This window comes from Anguilla rostrata, chromosome 9 (genome assembly GCF_018555375.3).
Source record: "Anguilla rostrata isolate EN2019 chromosome 9, ASM1855537v3, whole genome shotgun sequence".
Taxonomy (NCBI): Eukaryota; Metazoa; Chordata; class Actinopteri; order Anguilliformes; family Anguillidae; genus Anguilla; species Anguilla rostrata.
Genome location: NC_057941.1, coordinates 11,124,057 through 11,136,523, shown reverse-complemented (window position 1 = coordinate 11,136,523; position 12,467 = coordinate 11,124,057). Strand labels below are relative to the sequence as shown.

The window sequence follows — 12,467 nt, the reverse complement described above, 5'->3', positions numbered from 1 at the left end:
GCTTCATTAACTTCTGATTTCAAAATGTAAAAATAATGTTCACATTGCGATTCTTTAAGTCAGTGGTAACATTTATATTTATAAACACGAATACATGTTCTGATAGCAATGTTGTTGTTGTGTTTTTAAATATGGAGGAAAAGAAACTGAACAAATGCTTTTAGGAGTATATTCTAATTACGTCACCTAACATCAAAGAACAGCAGGAACATCCCCCGGATTATCTGGATAAACTTATTTCTCATTGGCTAAGAGCTCTGAATCTACGTGGTAATTGGCCAATTGAATGCCAGTCACAAACCATACACCATTTACAGCCAATCACTTGTCAATGGAGGGCTGTGTTTGCAGCGGAAGGAAGGTTTTTACAGTATGCGGTGTTTATTTAGGCTAACAAACGCTAGTTATGAATTTTCGGAATCTAATGTAATCATAACGTTGCTTTATTAAGGTAAGTGATCCTTTTAGAAGGTCAATCTTTTTTGCATTGCATTAAAATGAAGTAGCAACCCGAACGATGAGGTAAATTCATTAAAATGCCCGCTAGCTTTCTAGATGTAATTGCTGTAGATAGGTACTGCAGATAGTTTGCTGTATCTGTCGAGCTTCAATGTCCGGGGTGTCAAACACGGAGTAGTTCATTCAGTGCTCTGGTAGTTAGTCAACTTGACTTAACTATTGCAGCATCTTATTAGTCTGTTAGCTTTGCAACTAAGCGCTTTCCTCACGTCTATATAGTCAATAAGCTGTACGCGCACCTATCTGCGCGGTTGTGCTTTTTCTTTTCTTTTTTAAGTAGTTAGCTGTTCTAAAATAGACTCGAATGCAGTCTACCTTAGAACTTCTAGGTAGAAGTAAATGGAAATCTATATGATCATTTATCGAGACATCAAATCACGTTCTTTTGGGATTTTGTGCGGAATGTTGTATGGTAACGACGTTGTTCAATGTTAAACGAGAAGCCTACACGAGTGCAAACTCAAGATAAGCTGTACATATTGTAAAATAGAAAAATAAGTTTACTAACAATTACATTTTTCCAAGTAGTTTTCATGCTGCAGACGAAAAGCGAGGACGGAGAGGACAACGGTGAAAGCCGATTACTCAACCAAGCAGTGTTCAAAGACGATGACAAACTCCTGGCCAGTCTTCTCTCCCAGGATAGGTACAGGAAGTTCATCAACAGCAGGAGTGGCTGGGGGATTCCAGGCACACCTTTACGGATGGCTGCATCTCGGGGTCACCTCCGCTGTCTGGAGGTCCTTCTGGCTCACGGCGCTGAGGTGGACAGCCTGGATGTGAAAGCCCAGACCCCTCTTTTTACAGCCGTCAGTGGGAAGTATCTAAGCTGTGTCTTGGCTCTGCTCAAGGCTGGAGCCAACCCCAATGGCAGCATGTACAATAACTGCTCTCCCGTGCTCACTGCAGCACGGGAGGGGGATGTGGAAATCCTAAAAGAGCTCCTGCGGCACGGCGCAGAGGTCAACGCGCGGTCCAAGGTTCTGCTGTGGGCTTCGAATGCCTCAGTTTCCAGTGGACCGCTCTATCTCTCCGCAGTGTATGGGCACTTAGACTGTTTTAAAGTCCTGCTTCTCTATGGGGCTGATCCCAATTACAACTGCACTGATGAGAAGCTCTTCAGGAGGATCAAGCAGCCCAAGACTGTGATGGAGATGTGCCTGAGACATGGCTGCGGTGTGGAGTACGTCCAGCTCCTGATAGACTTTGGGGCGAATGTTTACCTTCCCACACTCATCATAGAGAAATCTACAAAACAGAATGAAGCAGTGGAACTCTTGCTGAAGGAAAGAGGTGATGATGTTCTCCTGTTGTGCATAAAATGTGTCTGAGGTTTCAATGTGTCTGAACATGTCTCTGAATGTAGCTAGCAATGGCTCCTTAAACCTTGAATTATTGTAAGCGACCAGTCTGATGTACCTCATCGAATAATGTATAAGCCACGAGTGTAGAAGTTTGTAGATTGACATTATAAAACCATTCTGTTTTGTTTTTCTCCATTGAAGGTTGTCCGAAATCCCTGATGTCACAGTGTCGTCTTGCCATTCGAATGCACCTGAAAAAGATCAACAAAATGCATTGTATTAATGACCTGGAAATACCACCAGTCCTGAAGAACTTTTTGATTTACAGAACAGCACCCTCAAGAAGCTTAACATTCTGACTCGACTGTGTGACTGTGCCTTGATTAGACAATATTATCAGTTTACAATGTGGATATGACAGTGTTAGAGGTCAGTGCTATCTTTTCAGTGATTTTACTTTATTTTATTAGTCAAATTTGTATTTCCTTTGCCAGCATAATCTTGATTGCTAATGTAGCATTTTGGTTTACATTTTTCATCATTGTTCAATAGAAAACATCAAGAAGATTATTTTCCATTTTCCCTTCTCTGTAGAAATTTTTGTAAATCTCTAGGACTGGAGTCCAATTGGAGTACCCTACTTATTTTGAGGTATTTTAAAACGTCACGGCTCCCGATAATAAATGCTAGCGCCAAGCTTCTCTCTTAAGTGGAACCGCTTCATGGTTCAATAAAATGCTGTCATAAAATGTTTGGTTTTACGTTGTTTATTTGCCCATTCTTCTTCTTAGTAGTAGTAATTTGATATGCTGCTTTATAGCAATCATTTGAAAATGAATGTACAAAGTTTGAGCCTTTCCATTTAACTGTTACTGTGTTCAAATGAAGTCTTGCACTTCATGTTCAGCGTTTAAAAAAAAAAAAGATGATAATTGGTTATTCGGATTTGGCGAGAACTGGAACACTGAACCAAACTGCTGTGACTGTTTGTGTATTTTTCCTTAACAACGCTAGATGTCGTGGTAGCAAAACCTGTCCATAGAATGAGTAAGCAAGTAACACACCTAAATCAATGAGGCATTTATTTTTTGGATTTGTTTTACACAATGTTAAGTTACTTAAGTGTCAGACTACTATTTATCTAGAACTTAAATAAATTGTCCCCTACTTTAAACATCACAGTAACGTCTGCCTATGATTTAGTGCTATATTAACAGACAAAATGTGCAAAATTAGCAGACAGACTGTGCGCAGCATGAAAATGAATCTACGAACTACATTCGCGTCTCTGATGGGCTAAATGTCCACTGAGCAACATTTGGTACTCTGGCTCCACCTACTCCTAAAGATTGATTTAGCAGTATTCTATTTTCTGCTGGTTAATTGGACTGTTTCCTCATCATTCAAATTTGCGGCGTATTGCTCCTCCCAGGTTTGTACTACTAGCACCAGTAGGTTGCTTGTCACTGAGTTGCATTACCTCAACAGGAGGCTGAATCAGTGCAGAACAAAGTGGATCTCATTGAAAGCGTGAGCATTACCGTCAAAACATTTGTATCTAAGGGATGTAGCTGATAAGAAGGTGAGACCATTTATTTTTTCATCGCTTAATGATTTTCGAAGAAAACGGTATATCTGCCTAAATAACAGAATGGAAGCTAGCTAGCTAGCTAAGCCATTGTAACTAATTAGCTGACCTTCCTTTTGCAAATAACGTTAGCTGGCTCCCTGACGTTAGTTTGGGATTTAATTGTATAACTGGTATTTTAAGCGAACGTTTTTGCCAGTGATTTCAATTTAAGGCAAACATTTCAGTCCAGCACAATTGAATTCCACTTTATTTGTCAGTGAACATGTTTGAAGATGTGCTAGCAAGCTAGCTAGCAGCAGCACATTGATAGTCAGCAAGTAGGCCCAGATGGCAGCTGTTTTTGTAGTAGGCTAATGTTAGAGCTTTGTTGTGGTTAGCCATGTATGCAACTCACCGTACATATGTTGAAAGTCTACCCGATTATTTATATTAGCTTTGCATTTCTAGCTGTATGCACGTCTATGTGCAACGCTGTCTATCACTGAAACAGAGCCCACCGTCTGCTGTACAGGTTTAGCTACACTGTTGCTCGACTTTCCCCTCCTTCACTGAACATAATGTTCCACCGTTTGGATGTATCTTCAGATGAATAATCATTAGTTCTAAATCGAAGCCCTATCTGTAATCAACAACCAGATTGCCGTTCATTACTTTAATAACTACAGACATAAACTGTAATACTTGATGCTGAGACTACTAAATTCTCTTAGCTGCGACTTGAGTGAGCTAGAAACAACAAAAAAAAATCAGTCTAGAAATAGTGTTTCTCAGAATTTCCCTCCATAATTGGCTGTCAAGGTTACGATAATGGGACTGGCGAAGAGCTACCCATTTTTGCGATGACTGGCTACATGTTGGAATAGTGCTGCATCACCAGTTTATCGATGTGCGCATTTACGTTACAAACAGCAATTACGTTAATGTAAGTAACTTAACGTTGTAACACATTTCTTAACGTCTAAAAGACGATATATATGCATTAAATATTAAACACTTTGTTTTATTTCTCACTCGCGTTGTGTCCACCAAACGCTTCATTAAGATCTGCCAGATATGATAGGTCTGGTATCGAAGCATATAGTTTGACTTGAAGCCCTCTTTTAAATGATCGGAAATATTAATAGATTTAAAGGTTGGCGATTGTGTATAACCAAGGGTTGTTTTCACACCTGCCCGGCACTAGTTCAGAGGTACAGGGATGCGTTCAGTACATTCGCGAAACACGCCTTTTAAGTTTAGAATAAATGTGCCACTGTACGTTTTTCTTTATGGAGAAGACCTATGAAACGTGGTGACATTTCTTTAGTGCAAATGTAGTATCAGACGGTTATACTAATTCCTGCACACCCATAACGTTCATAAATTATATTGTATAACTGGAAGAGGCAAAAATAATTTTGAGTACTGGCTGAAAGTTGGGCAAAAAAGTTTTTTTTTTTCTTGTTCCTGAAAGTTTCAGGGAAATATATATAAGGATTGTTAAATAGTTTCAAGTGTCATTAGTGCCTGTTCAGTGCCGCTTTTGTCATTGTATGAGATATAAAATGGTAATGAGACAATGATTTGTTTGAGGTAGAATCTTTATATATCAGTACTTTTGCTGCAGATTTCTTGGATTTAGCCAGCATTTTTTCCCTACCTAAGCTATTAGCCTAATACATTTTTATGTGCTAGTGTATTTTGGTTTACTTTAGCTTGCTATAAGTGAATGTTGCTGCTTGGAAATAACTTTCAGATGGATCTGTTGAATAAAATTGGATGTTGTAGAGTCATCCATGATATATAAACGGTGTTTTGAAAAACGGCTTTTGTACAGCCACATTGTTCACAACCTGATTGTTTGTGTTCCTTTGAATTTCAGAAAACATGTCATCACATGGTTTCGAAAGAGACCCCAACCGCAGTGTTCTCAGCCATGTTCATTCTTGAGCGCATCCTCCAATAGACGGCGTTGCCATGGAGCCGAGCAGAGGAAGTGAGACGGCAAGTAAAACAAAGCCATTGTCTGATGGCTGTGATGAGACAGCTAGGGGGAGTGAGGCCCCGCAGGCAGAGGCAGAGCCACCGTCTGAGTCCCTTGAATCGAGTCCCCCTGATCCACAGCCACCCGGGAGGCTGAGGAAGACCGCCTTCAAGCTGTTTGGGGGCCGTAAGAGTATTTGCTCTCTGCCCAGCTTCTTCGGCGGTAAAAACAAAAGCCAAGGGAAGGGCACTTCCAAAAAGGGTATAAGCAAGAGCAAAACGCATGACTGCATCAGCAGGTTGGCTTGGGAGGATGGCAGAGGAGCCGGGTGCGTCCCAGCAGGGGACTTTGAGTACCATGGGCAGAAGGGTTCCGTCGGTAAAACCCTGACTAGCTCTGTGAGCTCACATGCCATGAATGACCCTGGGAAAAGGACAGACTTTCTCAAAGGGGAATCGTCCCACATGCTCTCTTTGGAGACGGGCGATCATAAACTCCCCGTCGACAAATCCACTCTGTCCTTCCCCCGTCCAAAGAAGGGACTGAAGGGGCTGTTCAGCAGCATCAGGCGTCACAGAAAAAGTAAAAATGTAGAATCTGAGAGAAGCGAGACATTTGAAATGTCTGTTGACATCTCTAAAGACTTAGTGCCTGTCTGTGGGCCAGCCATTGTTCAGCATGATTGCAAACATCTGGATAGCTTAGCAGAACCAAACGTGCCTGCACTAAAGGTCAAAGATGGTTTTATTATTACTCATGAATGTATTAAAGATAAAGCTTTATCTGAAAACGATATTGCCCTAATCAAAGGGGACGTTGAACATTTGAAGGAAGGTAGAGTTTTGAGAGATGCAGTCAGTGATGTGGAAGAGCGGACTGGGATCCTGAAGGCAAATGGAGAGGCTCTTTGCTCAAACTCAGAATGCACTTATCCACCCAGCATGAATCCAGACTGTACAGAGATTGACCAACCTTCTCTTCACTCCTCAGATCAGATCAGCTTCATTTTTGGGGATGTGGCTTCTTTGAAGAGCTTTGACTCACTCACTGGCTGTGGAGACATCATTGCAGACCAAGATGATGACAGTGTTGCTGAAAGCACCATCTCAGGGGAAAGGAGTCGTAATGCTGGAAAAAGGAGTTCCTGCTATGTCACTTACCAAGGTGGTGGTGAAGAAATGGCATCCCCCAATGAGGTTGATGGTGATTATCTTCAGGGCTTGTGGGAAGACGTAGGTAAAGCGGACGTTTGCTACACCTCCAGCCAACAATCGGATTTAAATGAACAAGGTGAGAGCCTAGCACCAGGTATGATCTCTTCTGAAATGGAACCTTCCAGAAGTTCCACCTGCTCTCGTGCTGTTGTTGATGGTTCCCTCACACCTGGGGATGTTTTGACCCCCCAAAGTGACCAGCAGGAGTCTGTCCCCAACAGCGATGAGGGTTACTATGATTCCACCACCCCAGGGCCCGATGAGGACGGAGACAGAGTTAGCAGATTAGGAAATGAGAGACTGTTGAGGGATAGTTACAGTGGCGATGCACTTTATGAGCTGTTCGAGGCAGATGACAGTCTCATGAGTCCCTCCCTTGGACACGAGTCCTCCTTAGAGACACAACCACCCACCCCGGATCCGTTGGAATTTTTGGGTGTCATACTGCAGAGCGGTGACCCAAAATTGAGCCCTGCTTTCAATCACAAAACTGGTCTGATGGAAACTGAGGAGGCCCGATTAACAAAAATGCAACAGGACCTTCTCTGCTGTGAACTGCAAGGAATGCAGAAAGCACCCAAGGAGTCCGTTGTGTTGGGGAAGGGCAGATTCTACCCTGAAAAAAGCCTTACTGAGTGTGTTCCCAAACTTGAAAAGCAGCATCAAGTTGGTCTCAAAGAAGACCAGGTTATTTCACAGTTAGAAAGCCAAAAAGGAAAAAACTGCATGCAACAGGGACCGCACAGCCTTGAAGGAAGTCCTGTTGAGACAGTCCCCTGCAAAGGAGGGGGCGGCCAGAAGAAGCTTGACAAACCTCCGCACATAAAGGCTGTTGAAGCAGTTTGCACGTCACAACCATTACAAGAGCTGTCACCATGTGTAGAGCAAGGCAAGCAAATGGCTGAGAACAGAGGAAAAAATGTATGCTCCAGCAAAGACGAGGAAGAAGCAGAGCACGACCAAACTGTTTGCTTTTCCCAAGCCTTGGTGGATTTCACAAAGCATGCCAAGCTATTCAGCAGTCTGTCTGACGGTCTGGAAGGCTCTGACTCCAGCACTTCTTTTGCCCAGAATATAGACGCACTTCCAGCTATGGTCACATTTGACATTGTAGACATGGAGGATGATGGAGAATGTGATCGCCAAATAGATATGGTCTCAGATGAGGACATTGTGTCACCCCATGAAGCGTTTGATGAAAGCTACCTACAGAAAGATGCTTTTGCTGAATGTGATAAAATGTTTGACTTTTATAACCAGGCCGTGTTTCTAGGTAACACCTGGGGAGTTGCTAGTCTCCCACGACATCTTAGCCTCACCAGGGTCAATCAACCCATGCCAGTCCCTTTGTCCTTAAACAGGAGAAGCAGGTCCCTGGACACTGACAGTCTGGATTTTGAGTTGGGTGGCATGTATCGAGGGCAGTCCAAGGTTAGCCCCTCTCCAATTCTCACCCCTAGAGTGGAGAGAGACCCCAAGCGGGCATCATCCCTCCACTGCAGACGGACTGGGCACTCTGCTGGCTCAGAGACGAGGGACAGCAGTAAGCGCACGGCTGCATCATGGCAACAAGAGCCTGCCGGGTCCTTTGCCCACCCTCCAGCAGATGGGAGGAGAGTGTGCCAGGTGCAGGGTCTCGTTCCGGCTCAGAAGGAAAGGGCAAAGCCAACATGTGGCCTGACGGGAACACTTGAGGCTGAGCCAGGCGGTCACACTCCCAGCCGTAAAAGCAGAACACAGATTTCAAAGCCTGAGGTTGAAGACAGAGGGGCCTGTATTCCTGCACCACAAAGCCCCGGGCACTTGACTAGACCGTCCCATCTGCCCTTGCGGTCTGGAGACTGTGGCTCTCAACCCCAGCGCACTTTAACCGGGGCTTCCAGAGAGAGCTCATGTGACAGAGCCGATCGTGCGTCAGATGACCGGAGCGAGCTGTACTTCCTGAAGAATTATGCCTTGACACAGTACTCCGATTCCTCCCATCAGCATGCTAAGATCAAACCCATAGGGGTCACACAGGGGATGCCTCATTTTCACTCTGACACCAGTAGTGCATCAAAAGCAGCCATCTTTCAGGAGCACCGAGAGTTTGTCAAAAAAGGCAGAAAAGTGGTTGACGGGGCATTGCTTGCTGAATGTAACAAACACACGACATAGTCCTCACTCTGTGAACACAAAGCTTTTAGCATTTTTTGTTCTAGTCGTATGTAGCTAATTTTGTCATCTCACATACCACCAAAGACACCTTGCTGGATGTTTACATCACCAATAACTTAATTGCTGGCCTAATAGCTTACTTTTTATCATGTATATGGCAAAAAATGGAAACTTTTGTATGTAGTTTTTTATTGGAATGGTAGCAGCACACCTCCTGTATTGTTATATTGTGATGTAAAAACTTAATCATGAGGTGCCCTGCTGTATTGATCAAAGCTATTTTGTTGTCCTCATTAGTCAGTATCATGCTTTTTTTTTTTTTGTTTTAGTTAAAATTCTTTATAGCTCACGCGTTACTGAGGTTACCGATAATTATAGAAGAAAAAATGTGTTTAGAACAATTATTTTTCACTTAATAAGCTAATGTTTGTTGAAGGAAAAGTGGTTTTCCTGAAAAGAAAGTGCTCTTTTGCCTCATTCTGGAAGGTACTGGAAAGCAGTGTATAGGATTGGAGTGTCATAGATTATTCCAATGTATTTTTCCAATCTTTAAAATGACCTGGCTTAAAATTATAACCTGTATCATTTCCACTCTGGCACAGATGCCAACACTGCAGTACATTGGAAAAGATATCATGTCTTGATGTGGCTCAATGAATGAATGGCACTATATTTAAAAAATGGAAGTTCAGTGTGCTCCGAACACCTGATATGGTTCTTATGTTTGTATGGTGGCTGCTTCTTTCTTCAGGATGTCTTGGTTCTCCAACAATTCTTTGTACTTTACATTATTTTTGATGTTTACAAATGTATTCTTTTCCCCCTTGTTGCTGTTTTTTATTTGTTGGAATTGTGCACCATTACTATTTAACTAAAAACAGAGGCAGTATGTGTCTTGTTCCAGTTTTGCAGTGAAGGTAATTGAAAAAAAGTAGATGCTTTCAATGTGTACGCGAGCATACAAAGCTGTAAAGTACTGCACCAGTGATTTTTGGGCTGCAGCCTGTAGTGACCACGAGATCGAACCCTAGCCGTGCTTTTTCAATGTTTTGCTTATTTGTGATGGAAAAGTGTTAAACATCAGGGATGAACATATATACAAAACTTTTTTGTGGATACTGTATTTCCAGTGCCACAGTGCTTAGTTTCAGTATATTGAACACTACAGGTGTTGCATTAAATAATACTATACTGCTTACATTTAAGCCAGTCAACATTAATATAATTGTGTTACCCTAAGTGAGGAGTAAATAAATTGTTTCCAGACAGCTTGCTTGCTGAAGTAATGTTCTGTTCTTATGCCTTGTGTATAAATGCTTTGATGTGTAGCCCAAAGCATGTATGACATTTAGATGTCATGTATAACACGGCCTACTCTATCATATTAAGCCACAGCCAATTTCCAGAGAGATGTTGAATGTTTTCATGAATGCCATTGGCTAGGGACAGGGCACATGTGATTCAAAAAGACCTACTTTCAAATGCTTAAGTACACAATACATTACAAACATAGATTAATCTAGATCTCTAAGCACTTGTACGAAATCTTTAAAATCAACTCCCCCTGCTAGTCCAACCCCCTGTAGTATTGATTCAGTCCCATTGTGAACTTATGTGGTCCTTAGACATAGTTTAATGAAGGTCAGGGAATTTGTTGAATATCCTAATGGCAAGTTAAAATTGGAAACAAATTTCCCTCTGGATTTAAAGGCTTTGAATATCTTACAGCGAAGTCAATTGTTTGATAGAGGTGTATACCACACCTTTGCTAGAAGCTGCTAGTATCTTTCAAGACGGTTAGATAGCATGTGTTTTCATGTAGCAAATGAGCAGATTAGGACAAATGTCTGTGTGCACTCAAGTGCCTTTTCAATGTCATGTTCACATACGAGTGGAACACTAACTATCCCTATGTTTCTTGTAAAATGTCCTGTTGTCTTTAATTCTCTAATTGCTCACTGTAGACAATTTGTGTTAGTAATGTATCTTTTTTTTGTTGTTGTTTACACTTTCCGGACACTTGTTTGCTTTACTTGAGTAAAGTCTGAACAAAGAATGTGCCCTTGTCTCCTGCCATTGAAAATCAGTCCAAAATGGCAGGTCTTCATCCATGTCAGTCATTTGTATTCATTGTATATGTGGTCTTTTTTGAGGGACTGCTGCTGAAGCTTGGTCAGCGACCAGCTTGTCTGCCTTTTGGTACCAAGTCCTAATTGGTAACCAAATAACACTAATTCATACAAGCATAGCATAAGAGGTAGAACAACCAACCTCTATACATGTTAAAGTCGCTGATTCTTGTAATATTGTTTCTTAACTGAACCTCAAAACATGTAGCTGTTTTGTGAAATTTGTTGTTACATTGAAAGTCAATGGCAATGGTAGTATTGGGACTTCATTGTAATATTTATAAGTTTTCTTGACATTCACTTTATTTGTGATTGCCAATGCCATTTTACGTTCTTGTGTGACATTTTTGAGTCACCATAAACCATTCTGTGTCGTGTATGCAATTTTTCTCAGAGCTGGTGTCTACATCCTTCGCTGATATTGATTGCCATTGATAATGACATAATTCATAGTGAACCAGTGAATCAGTTATTTTTTTAGGTTCTTATCATGTTTGTAATCATTGTCATTTACTGTGTAGATTTTTAAAAATGTGTTCATCCAGAAAGAACATCCTTTTTAGTCTATTATATGAATTATTTTTTTAAAAGAATTTTTCATATGCTTTGTTCCGCAGATATGTTTTTCACTGTTACTGTCTCTGTCTGATGCTGTTGTGGTGACAGGCATTGTGTGCTACAAGCTGTCAAAATAAACTTTAAACAATGCACATTAAACTTTTGTCAATCTTTTTGACAAATAATTCACTCAGTTAATTGGCCCAATACCCCAGAAATAAAACGGAAAACTGAAATTTATGGTCATGCATAGTTTCTTTTTATTTAGAAGAAAAAAAAAGGAAATCTGTCAAACAGCCTTTGTACTTTCTGTGATCTGACTGACTGCTGGTAATGCTTTCAGTTTTGTAGTTAGGGGCTGCTGGTCATGGCAGATAGGGAACACTGGTGGCTAATTGAAATCCAACCATTACTGGAGGAGTTGAATGGGTTGGCTGTAATTTGGGTTACATTGCTTGCACTAGGGATAATGTGAAAACCCAAAGTCCTATAGGATCCTATATCAGCCCTGATTTACCTTGGTAAAATCCTAAATTGGAGAATGGAGGATTAACCTTGCCCTATTCATTTTATTTATATTTATACTTGTTTGTTTATTTTTTAGAGCATGGTTTGTAGAGCTTCGACTAAATTATTGGGTATTGGCAACCTTGAAAAAACGTGAAAAGTTACTGGAATAAAACCCTTTTATTAATGGCAACTTTAAAAACAAATGTCTTTTTGCCAATATTCAGAACAAAAAATCTTTCATGTAAGTGTATTTTTCGGTTGGTAATTTATTATTGTTTTTCTTGAAAATTCTCAGGGAGCTGCAGGAGTGTTTCAATTGTTTTTTTCAATACATAAAACGTTGCTGTATTTCAAGTGTGTATTTGACCCAGGTCTGATGTGCTTGAATTTCCTGTCATTTTGGGCTCCCAGTATTGATCTGTGGAATTATATTCTGCAATGTATTGCATTTTAGTGTTGGTTGGTCTGTTGTGGTTGCAGTTTGGCATCTTTTGACAAAATTTATGTCATGCCCTGGGGGAT

At 41.2% G+C, this 12,467-nt stretch overlaps 2 protein-coding genes across 3 annotated transcripts; both read left to right on the top strand.

Moving 5' to 3' along the window:
- Window positions 1-291: 291 nt before the first annotated feature.
- On the top strand, window positions 292-2,572 carry asb12a (ankyrin repeat and SOCS box-containing 12a). Of its 2 annotated transcripts, none has more exons than XM_064350367.1 (3): window positions 292-451; window positions 1,048-1,812; window positions 2,025-2,572. In XM_064350367.1, exons 2-3 carry the CDS (start codon window positions 1,053-1,055, stop codon window positions 2,180-2,182), a joined length of 918 nt encoding a protein of 305 aa, XP_064206437.1. In that variant the 5' UTR covers window positions 292-451; window positions 1,048-1,052; the 3' UTR covers window positions 2,183-2,572. The 2 variants fall into 2 exon arrangements, with proteins under 2 accessions (XP_064206437.1, XP_064206438.1); XM_064350368.1 differs by having other exon boundaries at window positions 326-451; window positions 1,045-1,812.
- Window positions 2,573-2,715: 143 nt separating this feature from the next.
- Window positions 2,716-11,594, top strand: amer1 (APC membrane recruitment protein 1). Its single transcript, XM_064350366.1, has 2 exons — window positions 2,716-3,405; window positions 5,276-11,594. Exon 2 carries the CDS (start codon window positions 5,371-5,373, stop codon window positions 8,746-8,748), a length of 3,378 nt encoding a protein of 1,125 aa, XP_064206436.1. The 5' UTR covers window positions 2,716-3,405; window positions 5,276-5,370; the 3' UTR covers window positions 8,749-11,594.
- Window positions 11,595-12,467: the final 873 nt, after the last annotated feature.

Coding starts and splice junctions, on each gene's coding strand:
- asb12a (XM_064350367.1), top strand. CDS start 1,053: ATGCTGCAGACGAAAAGCGAGGACGGAGAGGACAACGGTGAAAGCCGA. Junction 1,813..2,024: donor ACTCTTGCTGAAGGAAAGAG/GTGATGATGTTC, acceptor TCTCCATTGAAG/GTTGTCCGAAATCCCTGATG.
- amer1 (XM_064350366.1), top strand. CDS start 5,371: ATGGAGCCGAGCAGAGGAAGTGAGACGGCAAGTAAAACAAAGCCATTG.